Source organism: Lutzomyia longipalpis, chromosome 2, assembly GCF_024334085.1.
Source record: "Lutzomyia longipalpis isolate SR_M1_2022 chromosome 2, ASM2433408v1".
NCBI lineage: Eukaryota > Metazoa > Arthropoda > Insecta > Diptera > Psychodidae > Lutzomyia > Lutzomyia longipalpis.
This window is the reverse complement of record NC_074708.1, coordinates 38,648,116-38,669,105: the sequence shown is the minus strand read 5'-3', so window position 1 is coordinate 38,669,105 and position 20,990 is coordinate 38,648,116. Positions and strand designations below refer to the sequence as shown.

The window sequence follows — 20,990 nt, the reverse complement described above, 5'->3', positions numbered from 1 at the left end:
TCTCCCCTATGCTTTAAAATCCTTCGATGGGAAGAAAATAAATGTTTTAGTGGAAGTTCCTGTGCCGCAAGTAAAAGTTATTTTGTGAAAGAATAAATCGTGTATTTTCGAATTAATTTTAATATTTCAACGCATTGTAAATGCAATGAGTGTCTATATTTAATAAATTTCCTTTATTATTTTAAACATAAATACATATAGTGCTTACTATATACTTGGATTACTTTCATATATTTATCATGCATATTACAAAGTTTTTTTTTTCTTTTATCTTTCAAACACCCATTTGTATGGTATAATGCTAACAGAGGAGCGCTATAATAGGTACATTTTAGCTTAATATACAATTATTGTATTTAATTAGATAAAAATGTAATAAAAAAAGCAAACAACAGATCTTTAAGATTTTTTTCTTTATGGAAAAAAGAAGTATACACTATGTAAGAAATTTCACGTTTTGAAGCTTTGATCTTTTATTTTTTAAGCTTTTTTATCTTGGCAATATTATGTATGTATTAAACAAACAATCTCATTGATTATTTTTCCTAAAATCTATTAAAATTCAATAGAAATTGTCATCTTTATTTAAAGGACTATAACTCATACAAAAAAAAACCAAAAAGAAAGTACAAGAGATTGGATTTAATTAGCTGCCTCCTTAACAGGAAAAAAAACAATTACATCTTTTTTCTTATCTCTTCTGATACTAGACATTTGTTTGATGTGTAGAATTCGAAATAATATTCGAATTACTTACACTACTTGATGTACTACTCTTGTCCTTCCGTAAGCGCGTACGCAATTCCTCACGACTACGTTCTGTTTCCCACAATTCACTACTGAGATCAGCACAGATGCGCTTCAATGCGGTATTTTGTCCACGAAGGTATACCATAACTTCATTTACGCTACTCTCACGGAATTGTTCAGGCTGAAAACCCAACTGCTTGACACTTTCTGTGAGTTGAATTAGGCGCTTCTCTAAATCTTGCACATTAACAGCAGGTTGAATTGGTTGCGACGATGCTGATGGGGGTGATTGAGAATTTCGTGAATTTGGCTTCCTATATACTTCAAAAGCACTTATTCTCTGAGATGACTGCAGCGTACTGATTGTTTGACGTGGAGAAAGAGCAATATTTGCTGCTGCTGCTGCTGCAACAGTGGTAGTAGCATTGCTCTTAACACCACTTCCATTGTCCTGCAAGAGAGATCAAAGGTGAAAATGGTTAAAATATGGTCAAAGTAGTGAACTAATCAACCGTACATCGAAACATGTCTGAGGGAATTGTGTAAAATCAGCAAAAGATGTATTTGTGCCTTCAACTTGTGCATCACAGCTATTCTGGGATGTCATATGTGGTGAAATCCTCGGAGGAATTTCAGGTGGTAGTGGAGCACCTAATTTTAATTTATTCAAATCCAAACTACTGCTCCTAGCATGACGATGTGGTCTAGAAAAAAAAATTAAAGAATAATCACATAATGCAATGTGTTAAAGAATTACACTACCCTCAAAAAGTTTTCGGGAGAACAAAAATGGCGCATTTTTTAGGCTAATTTCACGTGATCATATCTCTGGCTGTGGTTGACCGATTTTTAAAAATTTACTACCTTTGGAAAGGTACAATTCTCATCTTTCCAAAACTGGTTAATTTTTGGAAATTGGTCAATTCGTTATTTCCTGGTAGCCGTTTTAGTAAACGCAGATACTTTTTCTCAAAACTTCACAAATTTTCTTTACATCCTCCTGCAATTCGATCGGTAGTTTACCGATTTTGGCAAACAGAATATCGTTGGAAAGGTAATTTAATTTATTTTCCAAATATGTAAAGTTTTTTAAAAAAAACGTTAAAGCGATTCGGCTGTGGCAGCTATTTTAGTAAACTAAAACTATTCAAAAATGAAGTTATTCACTATGAGTTAGCTAAAATGGCTGTAACAAATAAATTACTTGACAGATTTTAATTTTACGAAATTGAAAAAAGGTATTAAAGTTCCATTCCAGCGATAGTCTGTTTGTCAAAATCGGTAATCTAGCGGCCGATTTACAAGAGGTTGAAATCGTTTAAATGAAACTTTTGAAATTTAAAAAAAAAAACACCTTGATCTTTACCAGTTTACCAGAATGGCTGCCAAAAAAAACACGTCTTAACCAATTTTGAAAAATCTCTCAGTGTCAGAAAGATGCAGTTTTCCAAAACTATCGGATGTTTGAAAATCAGTCGTCCACAGACAGAGATATTGGGTGAAATTCACTAGTCTGACTTATTAAGACTTATTATTCTTAAAAATTTTTGAAATTTACTTCAGAACTTCTTAAGTAAAAGTTAGGATTTTCGAACTATTCTTTAAGCAAAACTTTAGATTTCTTAAGTTAGCCAGAATCGGGTGAAATGCATATTTTTCAATGATTTTTACAAATTTAAATGCCCGTGATCATCGGGAAAAATCTTCAGAAAATATGAATTTGAACCTATTTAACTTGACTGGAGAAATATTAAGTTTAGAGTGGGAAAACTTGAGATATTTTATATTTTTCTCAATAAATCTTAAGCTTCACTTTAGACCACTTGAAAAATTTCTTAAGAAAACTAAAAAAAAAAAGTTTTTCTTAAGAGATCTTAAGATTGTTTCACAAGTGAATTCACTTAAAATTTTCCTTTAAAAATACGCCACTTTCGTTGAATGTGAAACTTTTTGATGGTAGTGTATTACTTTTCATCTTTTTTTTATTACCTTGGAGGTGGTAGCGGTGGTGGTTCCTTTTTCATAGACATCACCACACCATTTGCACTTGATTGGTCATTCTGCTCAGATGATATACTTGATTCCCTCTGTGGAGGCGGTGGAAGTGCTCCTGCAGCCTTCGCGGGTAATTTCTTCTTAGGTTGTGGCCGTTGAATTGACCGTAGATCCGTTTGAACTGACTCCCGTAATTTCTCCACGTGCTTGGGGCTTGATTCCCTTTCATGATTCTCATACAGCAATGATCGACGCATTGAATCATTTTCATCCGCAATCTCCGACACTGTTACGGGTGTTACGCGAAGTGCAACCGGATGGAGGATTTGTGGATCAGACACAACAGCCTGTGCTGTGCGTTGCATGTCAAAATTCACGGGCTTAAGGCCGGGACTGGAAACATTTGATGTGGGTGATTCATTGAATTTTGTCCATTCACGATTATTTGTTACATTCCAATCGCGATTTGTTGATTGGGATTGATTGGAAACGCATGCCCAATCTTTTTCAACATGTTTCGTTGACGCCTTCGTTGGTAGCGGAGGCGTCACTTGAGCAACCTTTACGGGTGAATTGGATTTTGAATGTGCAGCACCAACAGCATTCAAGATATTGGCAATTGGTGATGAACCACTTGCAAGTGTAACAAGTGATGCACTTTCATTCTCCTTATCACCATCACCATCACCATCATCTTCATTGTCGTCATCATTTAAATGCAAAAGATCTGCCTCAGGGGGATTTTTAGATGTATTCGATTGACCAAAGATTTGTGTAGTGCCCTCCTTTTCAGTTGCTGCTGTTGTTGATGCTGTTGTACTTCCTCCACCACTACTGAGCATAAGACACGGTGGTAGATTGTGCGGCAGAGGAATATTATTTCGTCGTAAGACAACAAGGTGCATAGCTGCTGTAAATTCCTCTAGGCTCAATGCTCCATCGCGAGTAACATCACATAGTTGCCAGATGTGGCGGAGCTCTTCAACGGGAATGCGAGATTTCTCAAAAAACATTCTAGCCACGGGGCCAGAGAGGAGTCCACCTTCGGGTTGAATTGTATAAAATTGTTTCGTGTAGTATTCCCTCTGTTCCGTGGTAATTTTAAACACGGACTCCAAATCAACATCATCATCACTACTATGCCGGTCGGATGATTCCTCTTCCGTGGCCAGCAGTTGACGTTGCTCCTCACACAGTAGACCATGCCAGAGATTCTCTTTTGCCCACGGACGTTCAGCCACGCTATTTGTTGGTGTTGGACTATCACTAGCAGTACTCCAGGCTTCAGGTGAACCATCCTTATTTTGCATCTTATCCCGTTCGCGTGTTACTTTAACATCGTTGTGCTCAACCTCACTGTCTGTACTCTGTAAATCTGCATTTGCTAGTTCTGCAGGATTTATGGAATTGTTGGTCAATTGAATTAAATTTGGACTGTTGGCATGGACTTCCACCCATTGCTTGTGCAGCTCAACACCTGCTGATTTTGCCAAACCACCATCCTCAGACCCATTGTTGGCTGTTATAATTGTACTTGGTGAATCACACCAACTAAATCGGGGTAGAGGTAATGTTGTGGGTGTATGTATTAAATCTGATCTCAATGGAATTGATGCTTGTTGTGCTGCTATCAATTTTAAGCACGAATAAAATTGTTTTCGCGTTATATAAAGGGTTGTTTGAGGTACCTGTGCCAAGTGAAGAATCTAAAAAGGTTCAAAAATAAAAAAAATAATGATTTAATTGTTGCCATAATGCGCAGTAAAAGAAACAAAAAGAATTCTTAAAGAATTTATTTTGGGGATCAACTCTTTTTTTTTATAAATGAGTTTTATCAAGGGGTGTTTATCTGAATAAAAAACATTCAGATGATTCGCCAAAGACATCAGAATATTTAACAGACGAACATTTATTTATTGTTAGTCTTAAATTGGAAGAGACTGAGGAGTAAAAGCCTAAAGAGAACTAAATTCTAGCCAAAGACGTGAAATTCAATTTAGTACTTTTTAGGTTTAAATTTAGTACATTTTCACGTTGTATTCAGTACCTATACTTTTTAGCTAGAATTTACTATATTTTTGGTTAGAGTTTAATAAAATTTTCGATAAAAATTAGCACATTTAAACTATTGAATCTAGTACTTTTTTCTATACTATTCAGTTGATTCAGTTATAATCTTAATATATAAAGCTGAAAAGTTTGTTTGTCTGTGGCACATGAACTCCTCCGAAACCGCTGGGCCGATCTTGATGAAATTTGGTATGGGGGTAGAGGGGGTCAATACGAGTTGCAAGCGCTATATGGGATTCCGCCCCCTCCCCCCTTTATAGCGCCCCCACAGAAAACTTGATTCTTTTTCCCATTTTCTACCTGTTGAAGGGTCAGATAACGGGTTTTTCTTATTTTAAAAATTTTTCGGGGTACCGTATTATTCATCCCCCCTACTAATATACGCCCCCCTTTCATAGCTTAAAATGGAGTTTGCTCACACGTGATTGGGGGCTCGGGTTGACTAGTTTACTATATTTTTGGCCAGAATTTAGTATGTTTTCGACTGCAATTTAGTACTTTAATTCACCTATTGAACTTTTTTACTTTTTGAGATTGAATTTTCAAAAAAACAACTATCTATTTCAGCTAGATTTTACTATATTCTCCGATAGAATTTAGTACTTTTAAGCATTGATTTTATTACCTTGGCTAAATTATAGTTTTTTTTTTAGAAAATTCAATCTCAAAAAGTAAAAAAGTTCAATAGGTAATTAAAAGTACTAAATTGTAGTCGAAAACATACTAAATTCTAGCCAATAAATCTAACTGAAAAAATTCTGAATTCAATCGAAAAAAGTACTAAATTTAAGCCGAATAAGTATCTACTAAATTCAATCTTAAAAATGACTTAAAAAATAATAAATTCAAACCGAGAAAGTAGTCAATTCGAGCTGAAGAAGTACTAAATTCTAGCTGAGGATGAGAATATTGTGATTATTCGCTAATCTTCGGATTATTCGCTAAAATAGTTAAAATATTCGGCAGATAAACACCCCTTAAGTTTTATTCAAGAAAAAAAAGGAGTAAGAGATAAATAAACTTACCTGTCTAATTATATCATTTGACAAATTAGCCGATCGAAATAATTCCGTGGCTTTGAGTATTGGCACATTTCCTGTTTTTTCCACATCACAACATAAAAATATATCTGCAAAATATCTCGATTCAGTTTCTGAGATGTTGCTCAGCACTTCTTCTTCCATGTGTGTCATTGATATTCTTTTTTTTTTCTTCTTTTGCGCTGTTATAGATTTTACTCTGGCACTCGCTTTCTTCTCTTCTGCGAAGAAATTCTATGGAGCTCTCCTAGGTGAGAACATTCGAGCACATCGAGGGCTATTGAGAATTTATGCCCTTTCCTCACAGGAAATTATTTCAATGAGAAGAATAAATAATCACAGATTGAAAAAAAAACTATCAGAGCCTTTTAAATTAATTGATGTGATAAATTTCACTTCTTTTAATGATTTTGACGTTCACTCTGCTGTTCCAATAAAAATTTTCTCTTCATGCCAGCACATATCGTCTCTTTTTTTCGATATTCGAACGCGGGCACATGAACTTCCTATTTCTCATTATTTCTTAAAATTTATTAAATAAATGCAGATTTTTTTTTCATAAGAAAACATAAATAAAAAAATAGGATAATTACAAGAATAAAAATAATTTGATCATAAAATTGTAATTCTATTGTAGAATAGAAATAAGAATTAAAAATTTAAAATTCAACACACACTATAGCTCAACAAATTCTCTACGGATATTCTCTTGAGTGCAAAGCAGAGAAAAATAAAATGTCTGAGATATTTTATAGATCAACCCGTTCAACCATAAAAAAAATTCATAAAATTAAATAAATCGTTAGTTTTGTAACGATTTTTCAGTTCAATTCCTCAATATACAGCGATTTTTGTAATTAAAGAAAAAACTAAGATCTATAAAAAATAAATCATGTTAAAAATAAAATGTCTCGTATTTTCAGGCGTCACTGAAGGGAATTTCATTAATGCTTTTTTGAAGAAAATTTTATGTAAATGAGAAGTATTAAAATCTCAATCAAGACTTTTTTTTCTACAAACTGTAATAAAATAAAATCAATTACAAAGTTCAGACAAAATTGAATTGAACTTTTTCAATCCTCATTCGCCTCACCAACACTCTAGTCCTCAAAAGGCGAATGTAAAGCAGCTGGACATTGATGAAAGAAAACACCATAATTTGTATGGAATATTAAACTTTGTTAGATATTTCACAGATTTTTAAGTACAGTGTATAGATTAATATCTTAATAAAGAAGATAATATTGCAGTATTGAAGTATTCACGTTTACATTAATATAATTCAATTTACTGTCTGTGTGTCTTTTATTTATATTTTGAAAAATTATATTTCATTTTTTTTATTAATATTAAATTCATTTTAATACATACTGCTTATTTATTTAAGTTAGTTTGAGTAAATAGGAAAAATATTATAAATGAAAAGAAGAAATAAAAAATTGTTTATTCTCTACAAAGGTAAATATTGATAAAAACCACAAAAACGTTTTTTTTTGTATCTTTTTCTTTTCATAAATCTAATTCAACAATAATGGTAACTATGAATGTTAGTATATGTATTAAAAAAATAAACAATTTCTTGAATATTTTCCTGAAAGAAGTTTTACTTTTGTATTTTTGTTATTTTTTCTTTCTTTCTACTAAATATTCCCTCTACTAAAAGGGGGGTGGTAAGTAAGAAAGGATAGTTTAATTTAAATTTTAAATCTTCATTTTTTTATGCTTTAATTACGGTTAGAAGCATCTTCTTCATTTTCAAAGATAAAAATTATTTTTTTATATTTAAATATAATATAATAGTTTCAAATTATGGTATAGGAAACAAATTTATAAATTTCACAAAGAGCAATGTCTTTTCTAAATCTTCAATCATTTCCTTAAATACTTAACGACCAAATGTGTCATACCATAAAAAATCGCATTAGTATTATAACTAAAAAGAAAATATTTATAAATATATTTTTGAAATGGTGTTTGCCGAATAATTTTCAGTTTTTTTTTGTAAATAATCACAATAATTTAAAAGACATTGCTCGTGGGTAGTAATAGGAAACCTCGCCAATTAAATTTTGTAAATATTTGGAATTTTCATTATTGTGGTATTCTTAGCAAAAAAAATTAAATTTCAGAATTTGAAAATATCATGGCAATTCGTCAGAGACGAGGTCCTCTTTTCTGTCACTGAGACTTCATTATACAACTATATTTTATGCTAAATGCGTACCATGTATGTGGGGTAACATTGATGTACAAAATATCTTGGAATAGTGGTAGGTTATCATTAGAAGAAATCATTGATTTCTTAATCAAAGAATGTTTAGATAGAAAATATGCCCAATTGGCAAAAGGAAAGAACATTCAGAGATTTTTTTTTAAAAGATAAAAAAAATTAAACGGCACAGAGAAAATAGAATTTTACTTGATTTTCAATAATATAAGGTGATATTGAAATTTTTATTTAGTGGGGGGATATTGTTTTTCTTTAAAATTTAATGAACACTTTCTTAGAGACGAATACCGGGATTCGTGGCTGCAACATAATTCAGAAGTTCCTCATTATCCTCACACACCACAGGCTTTTCATGGTAGCATGCAACATCGTGCCACGCAATGCCATCGTTGTAAACATTATTCAGAACAGACAGACAAGATTCACTTGTTTGATTAATGTCAAATTCAGCATTATCTGGCTGTGGTTGCTTCTTGTGCCCAGTCCTACTCCATGGATTGTATCCCCAGCCCTGTGGAATTTGATTGGTTGGCTGAATCTTCTCGCGATTTGCAGACCAGAACCAGCCGAAAACGTTCTTTGGCTCGAGATCAGCACGTCCTTCGCACCCCTTGAAATCGCACAATCTTCCAGAAGTCCAAATGTATGGGACATCATTGGTCTGGATGAGTCTGAAGATCAAATTATTTTCCTCCTGAGTTTCCATTGAAACAAGATCCATGCAGTATTCACGGCACAGATTCCGACCATCCAACCAATCGTATTTTTTATTTTCAAGTGCAGGCACGTGTCCAGAAAAGAAATAATTATGGCCTTTGTAATTAAACTGTTTAGGCCCTGTAAACAAGACACAAAGAAAAACATGTGTTTAGGGAAAACATCCAAAAAACCAATTATTAATTTAATACTAATTTATATTCACTTTCTTTCATTAATTCATACAAAATCTTGTAAAAGAAATAATTCCATTTACCAATTTATTATTTTAAGGAATTTAATTATTGTTTCTCTTAAAATAATCTCCAGCCGTACTTAATAGATCTATAATTTCTTAAAATGACTACAAGAAAGAAATTGCATACCTACAAACTAAATGTAGGTAATAAATGTCATTGTTATTTATATAGCATGAAACAAACTTACATTTCATGCATTATGTATGTATTAACTTTATTTATTGCTACATTAATTTTGAAAAACCTTTTTTTTCCTAAAATGGAATTTTATGTTAACGATTTTCTTGTTTTGTTAGTCAAAAAATGAAAGTATCAATATTAGGTATTCCATTTAATATTTTTGCTTAAGCGTATAACGATATATGGATGCCTTAATGACAAACCTTTTTTTTTTTAAATAAAACTGAAACACGAAAGAGAAAATATATATTTGCTTTTACATATATTTTTCTCTTTTTATGGGATTCCGTTTTCTTCAAACCATACATAGTATATAAAACGTCTCTCTATATTGGACATAGATATCTATGCAATACATCCATATAGGTTTATATTGGTTCTATATAATCCCATGATGATAGTTGAATAATAAATTCGTTATGAACATACATTGAAGCGGGAAAGTTATGTAAGAGATTTAAAGGTCAAGAGACCATTCATTACCTACTTAAACAAAATCAAAAGTACATAATATGTATGCTTGTTATATGGTATTGTACACTCATCGAATTCTTAAGCAATGAATTATTTTCTCATGCACTTTTGGAATATTATTGTTGTTTTTTTTTCTTCTTTCCCTACAAGTTTTATTTTTATTAAATTACGTACCTATGTTATAGGTATGTATGTGTATTATTTATGGGAAAACAAGATAAATTATCAAATAAACATGATTTTATGCACAAAGATTAAATATATATTTTAATGATTACAATACTTACGGTTTACGCATTTCTGTGCATCTGGGAGGGACAAAAATCGTCCTGGTTTCGATTGCTGTTGTCGTATTTCATTTATAGCTGGTTTTGGTTCAGCTAAGCAAGCAGCAATGCAGCACAGTACGACAAAACATACAATTTTCATCTAAAATAAGAAATATACATCATACTCGATGATTTTCACTACATTGAGGTATAATTCACACGTTCCTAATTAAACTTTAGGTATGTGATACAGCAGAACGACATATAATGGAAAAGAATAGATAGGTAGGTAACTATAGAAAAGATCTATCCATATATTTATGTAAGTATGCACAAGCACATGAATGTATATATAGTCGAAGAACATTAAGTGTGAGTTAAAAAAATTAAATTTTATTTTAACACAAATCACATTTTTTTACAAAAAAAATGTGGAAGAAGAATCTCATCTTAATATGCTTAGAAGGTCACATAAAAGGTAGATGAATGAAATTCTTTTTATACATATAACACTGCCAAATATATTTATGCTGATGGAAACACTTTTGGGGCTTTTTTTTGGATGATCTTCACACAACCATTTTTGCCATTTCGAATTGATGATTCTTTCCTGTTCTTCCAGTTTCTAAATGAATATAAAAGTAGTTTCTAAAGAAAGGTTTTTTTATCTATCTATACATAAGACTACATAAGATCTATCTATCTACCTACCTACCTACATACCTATCAAAGAGTTAAAATCTTAACACTTTAAGCAGAAAAAAAAGGATTTTTTATTAAACATTTTCCGGTGTTTCTATTCTGGTTAAAATAGAGAAGATTATGCATAATACATCAATATTGCATAAATTAACGAGAAAAATTAAATAACAATAGTCGAAAGTATTTGCTTATTATATACTGTATATTTACATAAGGCACAATTTGCGTTTTTTCCGATGAACTCTATTGAAAAATCTTTTTGCACAATTCAATCGTTAAAACGTTCGATGAAATCCATGGCTGGACAGTGTATAGTAGAGAGTATTTTACATATCGCTATATATGAAACTTGGTCATATGGTACATATGTATACATACATTTACAGGTATGCAACATTATGGTAAAATGTTGTGATATGTGTAAAAATTGCGAAATATGTAATATTTGTAAATAATATTAGAAAAGTAAATGGTTTTATCTTATTATTGCATTAGCAAAATCTTGAATTTTGCATTAAGCACCGATTTTATACTCTTTTTTTTTCACTTTCGATACATGTATGTAGGTCATAAATATATGTATAAGTATGTATCCGAAAAAATCTTCCTTTTTCTTAAATGACATTTCTAATCACTTCTTCGTTAATTTGGAAAGAAATAAAAAGGAATTACATTGTAATTAATTATATTTTTATAGTTAATTTTTAACACTTGAAAATTTTAAAACTTTTTTTCTTTTTTAATTTTATTCTACATTTGTGTAATATATTTTTTAAAAAAAAGAGGAATCACATTTAAACGAGACACAGATCAGTATATAAATAATATATATGTCACTTCCATTCTTTATATATATATACCTTTATGGAAATCACCTTTTTAACCGATAAAAAAAATTGTACTGAGCAGTATTGAGATGCTCCACAGATGGGATAAAAAGACCAATGAACAAATGTGCGAAAACAAAAGTGAATTTCGTAGCTCCAAGAGGTTTTATAGTGAAGCTAGAAGGTAGCACGAGGTGGGGTCTTTTTCACCAATAGAAGCAACACAAGATAGAGTGAGAGAGATCGTCCACGATTACTTTCAAGTCACAGAAATATGTGTAATGTTTTACTCAAAAAGTATGTTTTTTTTTTAATAAATTCATTTTTTTAATGAAGAAATGTAATAATAAATTCAAAAATTAAGAGAAAAACAACTTTAATTAAACGGAGAACTAAAATTATTTCTTTTATTAAATTATTTATTAGTTTTTTTCACTTGTATGTACCTAAATAATAAGATGATTTTTAACATACCTATTCAAATGAAGTTAGGTTCCTAACTAGCTAGAAAGTTCTTACAAAAATAATATTTTTGAATTTAATCTAAATTAACAAAGATATATTACATATATATTTATTACCGAATATATGTATGGTTTAAAAAAAATTGCAATATATAAATAAAAATTTTACTCACAATAACTAATTCTTAACGTTAAAAAAATAAACTATTAAACTTTTTGAACAGGTCAATTTAAAGGTGTAAGGTAGGGGTGGAAGAAGTGGAACCGGCTTTGAATTTTCATCGAAGGAGAAACTGGTTAATATCCAACAATACAATTCTTAAATATGTAAGAGTGAGATAAATGTTGTTTAGGTAGGATATTATACCTTTTTTAAGAAATGATCGTGAAAATTTAAATAGTAAAAAAATAGATGTAGGTATGTAGTATTTAATAATAAAATAAGAGTTCAATGAATCTGTTTTTTCTTCTTCTTCTTCTTCTCAAAACCTAAATGAGAGGAAGGAGGGTAATAAGAAAAATGATACATAAGGCAATGTTAAGATTTTTCTTATGCACATTCATGAAATATATATTAGCTCATCTAGATTGGGATTTGTAAGTGATATTTAAAGAAGAAAAAAAAAGTATTCTTCACTGCAAGGCATCATCTCTTGAGAGGAATGTTTTTTTGGATAGCTGTTTACCTTCACACGCCAAGCTGAGTGAATGAGCTTCAACTCTCTGATCAACTCTCTTATTGAGATTCCACTCTGAGAGCTAACACTGTTTCATAACACTTTTTTTAATATACATATAGAATAAAAAAATTATAGGTATATATGTAACTGTACGCGATCATCATTTTGCATATATAAAGACTTGGCGATATATGCTGTATTGTGGAGAATTTTTTTTGAAAACTATTTGTGGCCCAATATTGCAATGATTTATCTTATACAAATCTCAAGCAAGAAGATGGGATTATGACATTCGATGCAAATGATGAGATGAATTATTTCTAATCATGTTTTTTTATTTATTTAAATTATTTTAATGATTGAAATGGAAATTTCCGAATAATAATTAACTAAATTCTAGACTAATATGTTTTTAATTACACTACATTTGAGAGATTTTTTTTTTCATAAAAAAGAATTAGAATAACGAGTAAATAAGTATGTATATACAGCTCTCAAATGGATTAAGTTCAGTAATAATCATATCCAAATTAATCAAAAGAAGTTTTTCTTATTAAATCTGAATATTTTGCAAAATACTTTTTCACTGAAATAAACTCTCTGAGAAAAAATATTAAAGTATCTTCTTCTCCAACCTTTTATTCTTCGAAACAAAAAAAATCTGCTTGAAGTTGAAAATGAAAAGTGAATGTTCTCTTGCGAGATTATTTGAAGAAAATGTAAATTTATTTGTATTTGAATGCAATATATTTGTTTTGATTTATTTCAGAATGATGCAAACTGGTTCCGGTGTACATTAAATACATATATGGAGAATATATAGAGGTGAGGGCGGTAATATTTGTACATATATTGTACACAAAACATGTGCTTTTCATTGAGAAACATATTTAATGAACTCACCCCCCAAATCACCGGAAAATCTGCTAATTCTCTAATTGTTGGATAGCCTTCCTTCTGATATACGGATGTGATGCTCAAATTGAGGCAATTCTGGGCAATCTTTGCACATATTCTCCGGCTCATTATTTATCCTTTTCATTATCACCTCAATAAAGTAATATATGAATGACTAATTTATTAACATACCACCACTTTCATCATCACCAACAATGGTTAATTGAGCTTCTTGGGGAACTTGTACTAATTGATAAGTGACTGCATTGATATTTTCACTACCTGGAACCAAAATATATTTATTACTAGGAGATTCCATATCTTTCCCATGTACCGTTCTTAGGTGCCTTTTGTACCTAAAACGGAAAGAAAAGGAAAAATTAGTTTTGTGAAGAAGTAAAGGAAGTAAAGCTGCAATTTTTCTCCAACATACTTGTCCTTCCGTACAAATGAGGAATCACAATCTGGACATTTGAAACGAGTCCCTTCCGTGTGGGTGTACATGTGAATCTTGAGACTCCATCTCTTTGAGTATTCCTTCTTGCACACCTCGCATTGATACTTCACCCCATCGTGGGTGTCCATATGTTGATCCAGATGACATTTCTGGCGATATCGATTGGGGCATCGATCGCATGCATACGGTTTCTCACCTGTGTGCTTTCGCATGTGCACGTGCAGGAAGGATATTCTGCAGAAGGTTTTCTTGCAATCCGGGCACTCAATTGGTTTCCCCGTGTGTATAGCCATGTGCGTCTTCAGTGTGGCATACTGCCTAAATGCCTTCTGGCAAATGCTACATTGAAATGGTTTCTCACCTGTGTGCAAACGCCTATGGCACACGAGTACATTCCTCTGGGAAAAACTCTTGCCGCATTCGCACTTATACGGACGCTCTCCCGTGTGTACCCTAATGTGGTTCTTGAGACGACTTGATGTGGCAAAAGTTTTATCGCACAGGGTGCATGGGAACTTCTTCTCACCCGTATGAGTTACAGTGTGATGCTGCAATCTCTGTCTCGTGCCGAAATTCTTACCACAGATGCTGCATAAGAAATTATTTATGGATGGAACTTTAGTACCTCCCAAATGGACATTATTCATGTGTTTCTTCCATGCACTCCGGGTGGAATAAACTTTTTTGCATTCTCTACAAATGAAGGATTTTTCTTTTCTATGCTGGAGCATATGTGAGGCAAGCTTGGATTTTTTTGTAGTCATGAAGTCGCAAATATCACATAATAACTCTTTTGACGGATCCTTGTGAATGTCATCCATGTGATCTTTCAACGAAGCAGCAGAATCTACAAAAATAAATGATTAAATCAAAGAAAATCCTTAAATTAACGTTCTTTAAATTAAATCTAAAAGTAGGTACTCACTGATATTTATTTCTTCAGCTGCCTCTTCATCCTCATCTGCATTTGAACTTCCTCCATCAGCTGCTTCATTGTCCTGCACTGCAGGAATCTTTCTCTCTTCCAATAAAACGGAAAAGTTCTTCTGTGCCTCCTCGCACTTTGTCCAGAATTTGAAGGTACTCCTGAATTGCCCAATGCAGGCATCACACATATTTTCCGTAAATACTGAAGAAACACTGGAGAGGAGATCCTTGGAGAATATTTGCAGGAATGCAGAAGAAATTGTGTGATCTCCCTCAAAAGGTGACCGAATAGACGTAGATGGTGTATTCTTTGCAAAACACGAACAGCAATATTCGCTGAATTTCATTTTTAACAAAGAGACTTTAGGAGCACAGAACTCCTTTGCTTTACTCGGTAGTATAGTGGTCAGTATCCCCGCCTGTAGAATTCCTTCCGGAAGTGTCGGCAGGGAACCTGCGTCTTAATCCAACCGAATTAAAACTACCTTTCTGATGCTTTGGGTTTGGTGGTCACACCAATTCTTTATTCAAATTCTTTATTCATTCACATGAAGGTCTCGCTCAACGGTATATTGGAGGGATTTTTGAATTTTTTCATCTACTTTTTCACAATTTTCGGCATTTTCTTTTAAATTTTTAACAGTAAAGCAAAACAATAACAACAAACAGCGTGACACTGAATGAATGTCCCAAATTTAACCGCACACATACACGTGCAAGGTACTTGCTGAATGTCGCTGGGTTCCGTTGGGCCATCCTAATGTACATTTTCTATGTTTCTATCTTTCTATCAACATAGCCGAATTTTCCTAAACGTCAAAAAATTGGTGTTCTTCGTGAAAACATAAAATAAATTGAAAATGTGGCTAAAATTACTATGTGGCTCTTATATTTTGGGCATGTTACTACTGTCTGAGGTATCAGGACGAAAGCATCATCTGGAAATAAAGGTGAGAATTGGAAATTACCAAGAAAACAATTTTCTTCAAGAAAAATATTTTTTTTACCTGTTTTGACGTCGTCACCTGTGAGGGTGGTTCTTCTGATTAATAAAAAAAAATCTTAATTTTAGAATGATTTTCGACGCTACATTGCGCTGAGTACCTTTGGATTCTACCAGGGTGGCATATTGGATGTGAAATTCTCGAATTTCTATTACAACACAGAAAAGAGCGATGGTGGCTTGCAGGTAATGCTAAAAGGAATCAAGTGATTTGTGTGGGAGATAATCAAATACAATTTTTTTCTTTACCTTTATTCAGTTTGGCTTATCACTGGATAAAACCCTATCAGATGCTATGAACCCGTATTTGGATACGCATCAAGCAAAATGCATCTTGGATGAACCAGCATCGGTGCAGAAGAGAGGTCCTATTGTTTTCTTCAGGATGGATTTGGAGAAGGATACGTAAGTTTTCACGTGAATTGCAACGAAAATTTCATGATTTCTAATTAATTTTCCTCCTTCAGGGTACATATTGATTGTTCCCGAGACTGGCCACCTACTGCCATCATCTACAAGAACAGGGCAGACATACCCGTGATGCGCGCAAAGAGAAATAGCCTGGCAAAAGTGAGTGACTCATCCATCTTTATGCAGAGACGTCGTAGAGCAGGTGAAAATTGAATTTATTTAATATTTTATTTGTCTTTTTGTTTGCCTGATATTACTAAATGAAACTACTTATGTATTTCACCCATCCAGCCACGGAGGTGGAAGATAATGCTCGCGGGCTGAAGTGTAATCAGCAAGTGCTTCCTCTCAATGTAACAATGCAAGATGGCATTAAACATTATTCCCTGAACGTAAGTTTCTCTAAATAATATTAATGTGAATTAAATGAGGAAATCAATCAAGGAAAAGAATTTGTTGCGAGATTTACTCCCAAGTATAGCTGGGTTTCACATGAGTCCCTGTGAGGGCCACAAAAAGATGTCCCTTCAGCACAAACAGAGCAACTTCAATACCTTTCTTCTTCACCTTTCGTTTTATTTGATTTTAAAAGCAATTTTTTTTTAGAATAATTTATTAAATTTTGAAGATAATGAGCTTTATTCAGCGACCAAGAAATCCTTGAAATCTTTGAATTTTGTACTAAAATTTTAGGATTTCCTTTCTTAGGAAATTTTCTTTTCCAATAATTGCCTGGGTAACACCAAAAATCAACCTCTTTAACCCTTTCGCGTTCATTGGATCATACGTAGTCCCAAACATGAAACGTTTTATTTTCTTAAATTTTGCTTAATTTAGGTGTTTTTACATTTTAGAAATGCGTTGAACTTACCTAATTTCGGCCAAAGAAGACGTTCTGACTGAAAAATGTTCTCTCAGAGCATCCATAGAAAAAATATCGCGATTAAATGATCGCATGTTTCATTGTTCTCATTGTCATACGCTGACCTAAACGTGAAACATTTTAATTTTTCAATTATTTATGAATTTTATTTTTTTTTTTCAAATTATAAAAGCATCAAATTTATGCAAAATAGATCAAAGAAGACGTTCTGACTGAAAAAAGTCCTCTGAGAGTATTCATAAAATAAATATCGTAATAAAAAAGCGCATGTTTCAATGTTTTTATTGAAACATTGAAACACGCACTCTTTTTATCACAATACATTGTTCTGTGTATGCTTTCAGAGGACTTTTCTCAGTCAAAACGTCTTTCTTCTTTGGCCTCTTTTGCCTGAATTTGATGCAACTCGGAACAATCATATAAATTCTTTAAAATCTGGGAAAATAAAATATTTCACGTTTGGGTCTATAGCTTAAAAAACGCGAAAGGGTTAACGTGGACGCGAAAGGGTTAAATTCAAATAACTTTGCACCAACGCGAAAAGAATTAATTTTATTCTTCTCTTTTACTCAGTTTGTTCTCTATGTGGCTACAAAGGAAGATGAAGGTCTCTACAACTTATATTTCCACAGTTGCCCCAATTATGCTTATCCACCACCGTATTCTCTAAATTTCAATGTTAGTAGAACTGTTTTTTTTTCATCTCTCTTCAATAGTAAAAAAAAATTATTCATAAATGATTCTTTTAGGTTGATATTGAAGAAAATAACAGTGGGAATTATCTATCAGCTGGTGAAATGCCTCTTCCAGCCCTCTACTTCATGATGGCTGTCCTCTTCTTTCTCTCGGGACTTTTTTGGGTGTTTATCCTTCAGAAGAGCAAGTAAGTTAATAATTTTTATTAATCAAAAATTAAGAAAAAAAAAAGTTTTTTTTTAATCTAATATGAATTTTTTCTTCTTTGTAGACATCCCGTATTTAAGATTCACTATCTTATGGCTGTTTTGGTATTCCTCAAATCCATTTCTCTCTTCTTCCACGCCATCAATTACCACTTTATTGAGATTAAGGGTGAGCATGTTGCAGCATGGGCCATTCTTTTCTACATCACTCATCTGTGAGTTTTGCGCGACAACACACAAAATTGATGGCAATCAAGAATTAAATATATCACGTCCCTTTTTACAGCTTAAAAGGAGCCGTTCTGTTCATTACGATTGTCCTCATTGGCACAGGGTGGACATTTATCAAGCACATCCTTGCTGATAAGGATAAAAAATTATTTATGATTGTTATACCACTTCAAGTTTTGGCGAATGTCGCAGCAATTATTATGGAAGAGAGTGAAGTTGGTGATAAGGAGCATACAACGTGGCGGGATATTTTCATCCTTGTTGATTTGATATGCTGCGGAGCAATTCTCTTCCCTGTTGTGTGGTCCATACGGCACCTACAGGAAGCATCGGCAACTGATGGCAAAGCCGCAACGAATTTGAGAAAGCTCAAACTCTTCCGACAATTCTACATTATGATTGTATGCTATATCTACTTCACACGAATTATTGTCTATCTCCTTAAAGTAAGTCCTTTATTTGTCTACTTTTAATGCACTTTCTCTAATTTTTTGTTTGTTTTTGCAGATAACTGTAGCCTTTCAATATGCATGGATATATGAGATGTTCCGGGAAATGGCCAATTATACATTTTTTGTCCTGACAGCATATAAATTCCGGCCAGCATCGCAACATCCGTATTTCACTGTCAGCAATACCGATGATGAGGATGATGCCAATGAAGTGTAAGTAATGTCATGTGATTATTTCCTCTATATGGAACACTAAATATTTCCTTCGCCCCACTCCTTAAGCTAATATGTCCCAATTAAATACAATACAGATTGACAGATTCGGGTTTCACGGAGGGCTTAACTAAAGTCACCAATCGTTCAATGCCCAGTACAACTGTTGTTGATGGCAACGAAGAAGAGCGTGAAACATTAATAAGTAAACGTGAATCGAGCCATGAATACGACTGAATCGTTGAGAAAATCGTGTTCAATTTATTGATTTAGCCTCAAACGAACAGGCAACAAAAAAGCGTCTCATCTTCATTCACCTTACTTTGCTCTTGTGGTCTATTTTGTAGGTAGAAGAAAACCCATGTGTATAGTATATATAATAATAAACTAATTGTGAATATTACATTCATAAAGGAGTTTATGCACTGACCATGTATAAACTTCCTCAATCGCAGAACAATTTTGTTAAATTCCATTTTGTAGAGAATAAAAAAAATATTAAAAAATCAAGAAAGAAATTCCCCAATTTCCACTGGAATCAGAGAGAAAAAGGGCAAATAAAAATTGCCAAAGAATTGTAGTATTGCGACGTCATTTGCAGAAGAAGACGCCATTTTAGGTTTTTGTCCCTCTAAAAAATTTTCAAAACTTTTTTTTGTAGACTTTTCGTGCATTATCCGCTGTGTTTTTTTTTCATTTTAATAAATAATAAATAATCATATTTTCAAATTAAATTTGGATAATTAATTTTTTTGTAATAAATGTTTATTATTAATTTGAAAATGAAATAACCTCTGCGGAAAATGCGCGACAAGTCTACAAAAAATGTTGAAATATTTTTTAGAGGGAAAAAAACTGCAAATGGCGACTTAATGGTTAACATTTTTTTTGGCAATTCTTTTCTGCCTCTTTCTATCTGATCTCAGTAGAAATTGGAGCTCCTCTCTCTCAATTTTGCAATGTTTTTTTTTATTCTTTACAAGATGAAATTTGTTAAAATTGTTTTGTGAATGTGGAAGTTTTTACATGGCCAGTGCATGAACTCCTTTCAATTTAATATGCATATTACTTATTAGAAGTTAAATAATGTATCTCCTCAGCTCTTGTAATTAAGTCTTTTACGAAAAAAAATATACATATATTTTACAACTTTATGGATACACCGCTCTTTTTAGTGGAGCTTTATGTATAAATTAATATTGCAAATTATTAAATAAACTTTAACGGCAAAAAAAGTGTTAAATCAAATACCAAAATGTTGAAAAAAAAATTAATTTAGAAATTAAACTAACTTTCTACTTTTATTTTTTTCTCTAAAAAAAAAGAGAAAATAAGATTATAAATAATATTATGTATGGATAAAGTAGGAAGACCAAGAAATGGCACTGAGATGTACTTTGTTACAGCACAGTCTATGCAAGCTCAGGGTAATTGAGTCCTAAATGCATCTAGTGCCAGAGTCTTCTCGATACTAAATAACATCTGTTTGTAGGCTTAATTTTTTTTTTTGAAATCTGTATACATTCTAATACTTTTTCTTTCTAAATTTTATTTCTATTTCATATTAAAAAAAAATATTTTGTAGAATTTTTTCTTTTACCAACAAACATTCTTTGGACGAAAGTACGTTTTATTCAAACGGATAAGGCGAAGAAAAAAAGTTAAAAACTTTCTCAAAATGTCTGCAATGCAAAAAACTGTGTCAATATCTTTTTGCATAATTCAAATATTAAAAAAAAGAAAGTTTTAAATAATAAAATCAGTGTAATTGACTGCAAATCTTAAGTATAAATTCAATGTGATTTTAAAACTAATTTATAGTGAAAATTTTCAAACTATTATGATATAACTACCTATAATATATATAGGATTGTTGGTAGCAATTAAGAGAGATGGGTAAAAAAAATAGAGAGAGAGGAAAAAATAATGTATAAATACCTAAAATTGCGAAATAAAGGCAAGTTAATTTTTGCATAA

General features: G+C 32.1%; 4 protein-coding genes across 6 annotated transcripts; 1 reads left to right on the top strand and 3 right to left on the bottom strand.

Moving 5' to 3' along the window:
• Nucleotides 1-154: 154 nt before the first annotated feature.
• On the bottom strand, nucleotides 155-6,300 carry LOC129791319 (ralBP1-associated Eps domain-containing protein 2). The gene is made up of 4 exons (XM_055829430.1): nucleotides 5,841-6,300; nucleotides 2,740-4,451; nucleotides 1,268-1,454; nucleotides 155-1,201 (listed from the first exon to the last, which is right to left on the bottom strand). Exons 1-4 carry the CDS (start codon nucleotides 6,006-6,008, stop codon nucleotides 707-709), a joined length of 2,562 nt encoding a protein of 853 aa, XP_055685405.1. The 5' UTR covers nucleotides 6,009-6,300; the 3' UTR covers nucleotides 155-706.
• Nucleotides 6,301-7,013: 713 nt separating this feature from the next.
• On the bottom strand, nucleotides 7,014-13,663 carry LOC129791368 (uncharacterized). 3 transcript variants are annotated; one of them, XM_055829518.1, is made up of 3 exons: nucleotides 13,541-13,663; nucleotides 9,983-10,124; nucleotides 7,014-8,922 (listed from the first exon to the last, which is right to left on the bottom strand). In XM_055829518.1, the coding sequence occupies exons 1-3, from the start codon at nucleotides 13,661-13,663 to the stop codon at nucleotides 8,360-8,362; spliced, it is 828 nt and encodes a 275-aa protein (XP_055685493.1). In that variant the 3' UTR covers nucleotides 7,014-8,359. The 3 variants fall into 3 exon arrangements, with proteins under 3 accessions (XP_055685493.1, XP_055685495.1, XP_055685494.1); XM_055829520.1 differs by lacking the exon at nucleotides 13,541-13,663 and adding an exon at nucleotides 11,542-11,683; XM_055829519.1 differs by lacking the exon at nucleotides 13,541-13,663 and adding an exon at nucleotides 11,527-11,678.
• Nucleotides 13,342-15,729, bottom strand: LOC129791350 (zinc finger protein OZF-like). The gene is made up of 3 exons (XM_055829491.1): nucleotides 14,917-15,729; nucleotides 13,968-14,838; nucleotides 13,342-13,890 (listed from the first exon to the last, which is right to left on the bottom strand). Exons 1-3 carry the CDS (start codon nucleotides 15,263-15,265, stop codon nucleotides 13,710-13,712), a joined length of 1,401 nt encoding a protein of 466 aa, XP_055685466.1. The 5' UTR covers nucleotides 15,266-15,729; the 3' UTR covers nucleotides 13,342-13,709.
• On the top strand, nucleotides 15,683-20,990 carry LOC129791332 (protein GPR107). Its single transcript, XM_055829457.1, has 11 exons — nucleotides 15,683-15,868; nucleotides 15,991-16,107; nucleotides 16,181-16,326; nucleotides 16,389-16,534; nucleotides 16,624-16,724; nucleotides 17,789-17,893; nucleotides 17,965-18,098; nucleotides 18,183-18,332; nucleotides 18,404-18,794; nucleotides 18,856-19,013; nucleotides 19,112-20,990. Exons 1-11 carry the CDS (start codon nucleotides 15,779-15,781, stop codon nucleotides 19,248-19,250), a joined length of 1,677 nt encoding a protein of 558 aa, XP_055685432.1. The 5' UTR covers nucleotides 15,683-15,778; the 3' UTR covers nucleotides 19,251-20,990.

Bases quoted from the DNA above. Each gene is read 5' to 3' on its own strand.
- LOC129791319 (XM_055829430.1), bottom strand. From the start codon at position 6,008: ATGACACACATGGAAGAAGAAGTGCTGAGCAACATCTCAGAAACTGAA. The intron at 4,452-5,840 runs GTAAGTTTATTT...GAACCTTTTTAG, and splicing joins CAAATGATATAATTAGACAG to ATTCTTCACTTGGCACAGGT. The intron at 1,202-1,267 runs GTACGGTTGATT...TCTCTCTTGCAG, and splicing joins TCCCTCAGACATGTTTCGAT to GACAATGGAAGTGGTGTTAA.
- LOC129791368 (XM_055829518.1), bottom strand. From the start codon at position 13,663: ATGAGCCGGAGAATATGTGCAAAGATTGCCCAGAATTGCCTCAATTTG. The intron at 10,125-13,540 runs GTGAGTTCATTA...TTCTTATTTTAG, and splicing joins ATTTTCCGGTGATTTGGGGG to ATGAAAATTGTATGTTTTGT. The intron at 8,923-9,982 runs GTAAGTATTGTA...TCTTGTTTACAG, and splicing joins TGCACAGAAATGCGTAAACC to GGCCTAAACAGTTTAATTAC.
- LOC129791350 (XM_055829491.1), bottom strand. From the start codon at position 15,265: ATGAAATTCAGCGAATATTGCTGTTCGTGTTTTGCAAAGAATACACCA. The intron at 14,839-14,916 runs GTGAGTACCTAC...TTATTTTTGTAG, and splicing joins AGCTGAAGAAATAAATATCA to ATTCTGCTGCTTCGTTGAAA. The intron at 13,891-13,967 runs GTATGTTGGAGA...TTTCCGTTTTAG, and splicing joins TCATTTGTACGGAAGGACAA to GTACAAAAGGCACCTAAGAA.
- LOC129791332 (XM_055829457.1), top strand. From the start codon at position 15,779: ATGTGGCTAAAATTACTATGTGGCTCTTATATTTTGGGCATGTTACTA. The intron at 16,535-16,623 runs GTGAAAATTGAA...TCACCCATCCAG, and splicing joins GCAGAGACGTCGTAGAGCAG to CCACGGAGGTGGAAGATAAT. The intron at 18,099-18,182 runs GTAAGTTAATAA...TCTTCTTTGTAG, and splicing joins TTTATCCTTCAGAAGAGCAA to ACATCCCGTATTTAAGATTC.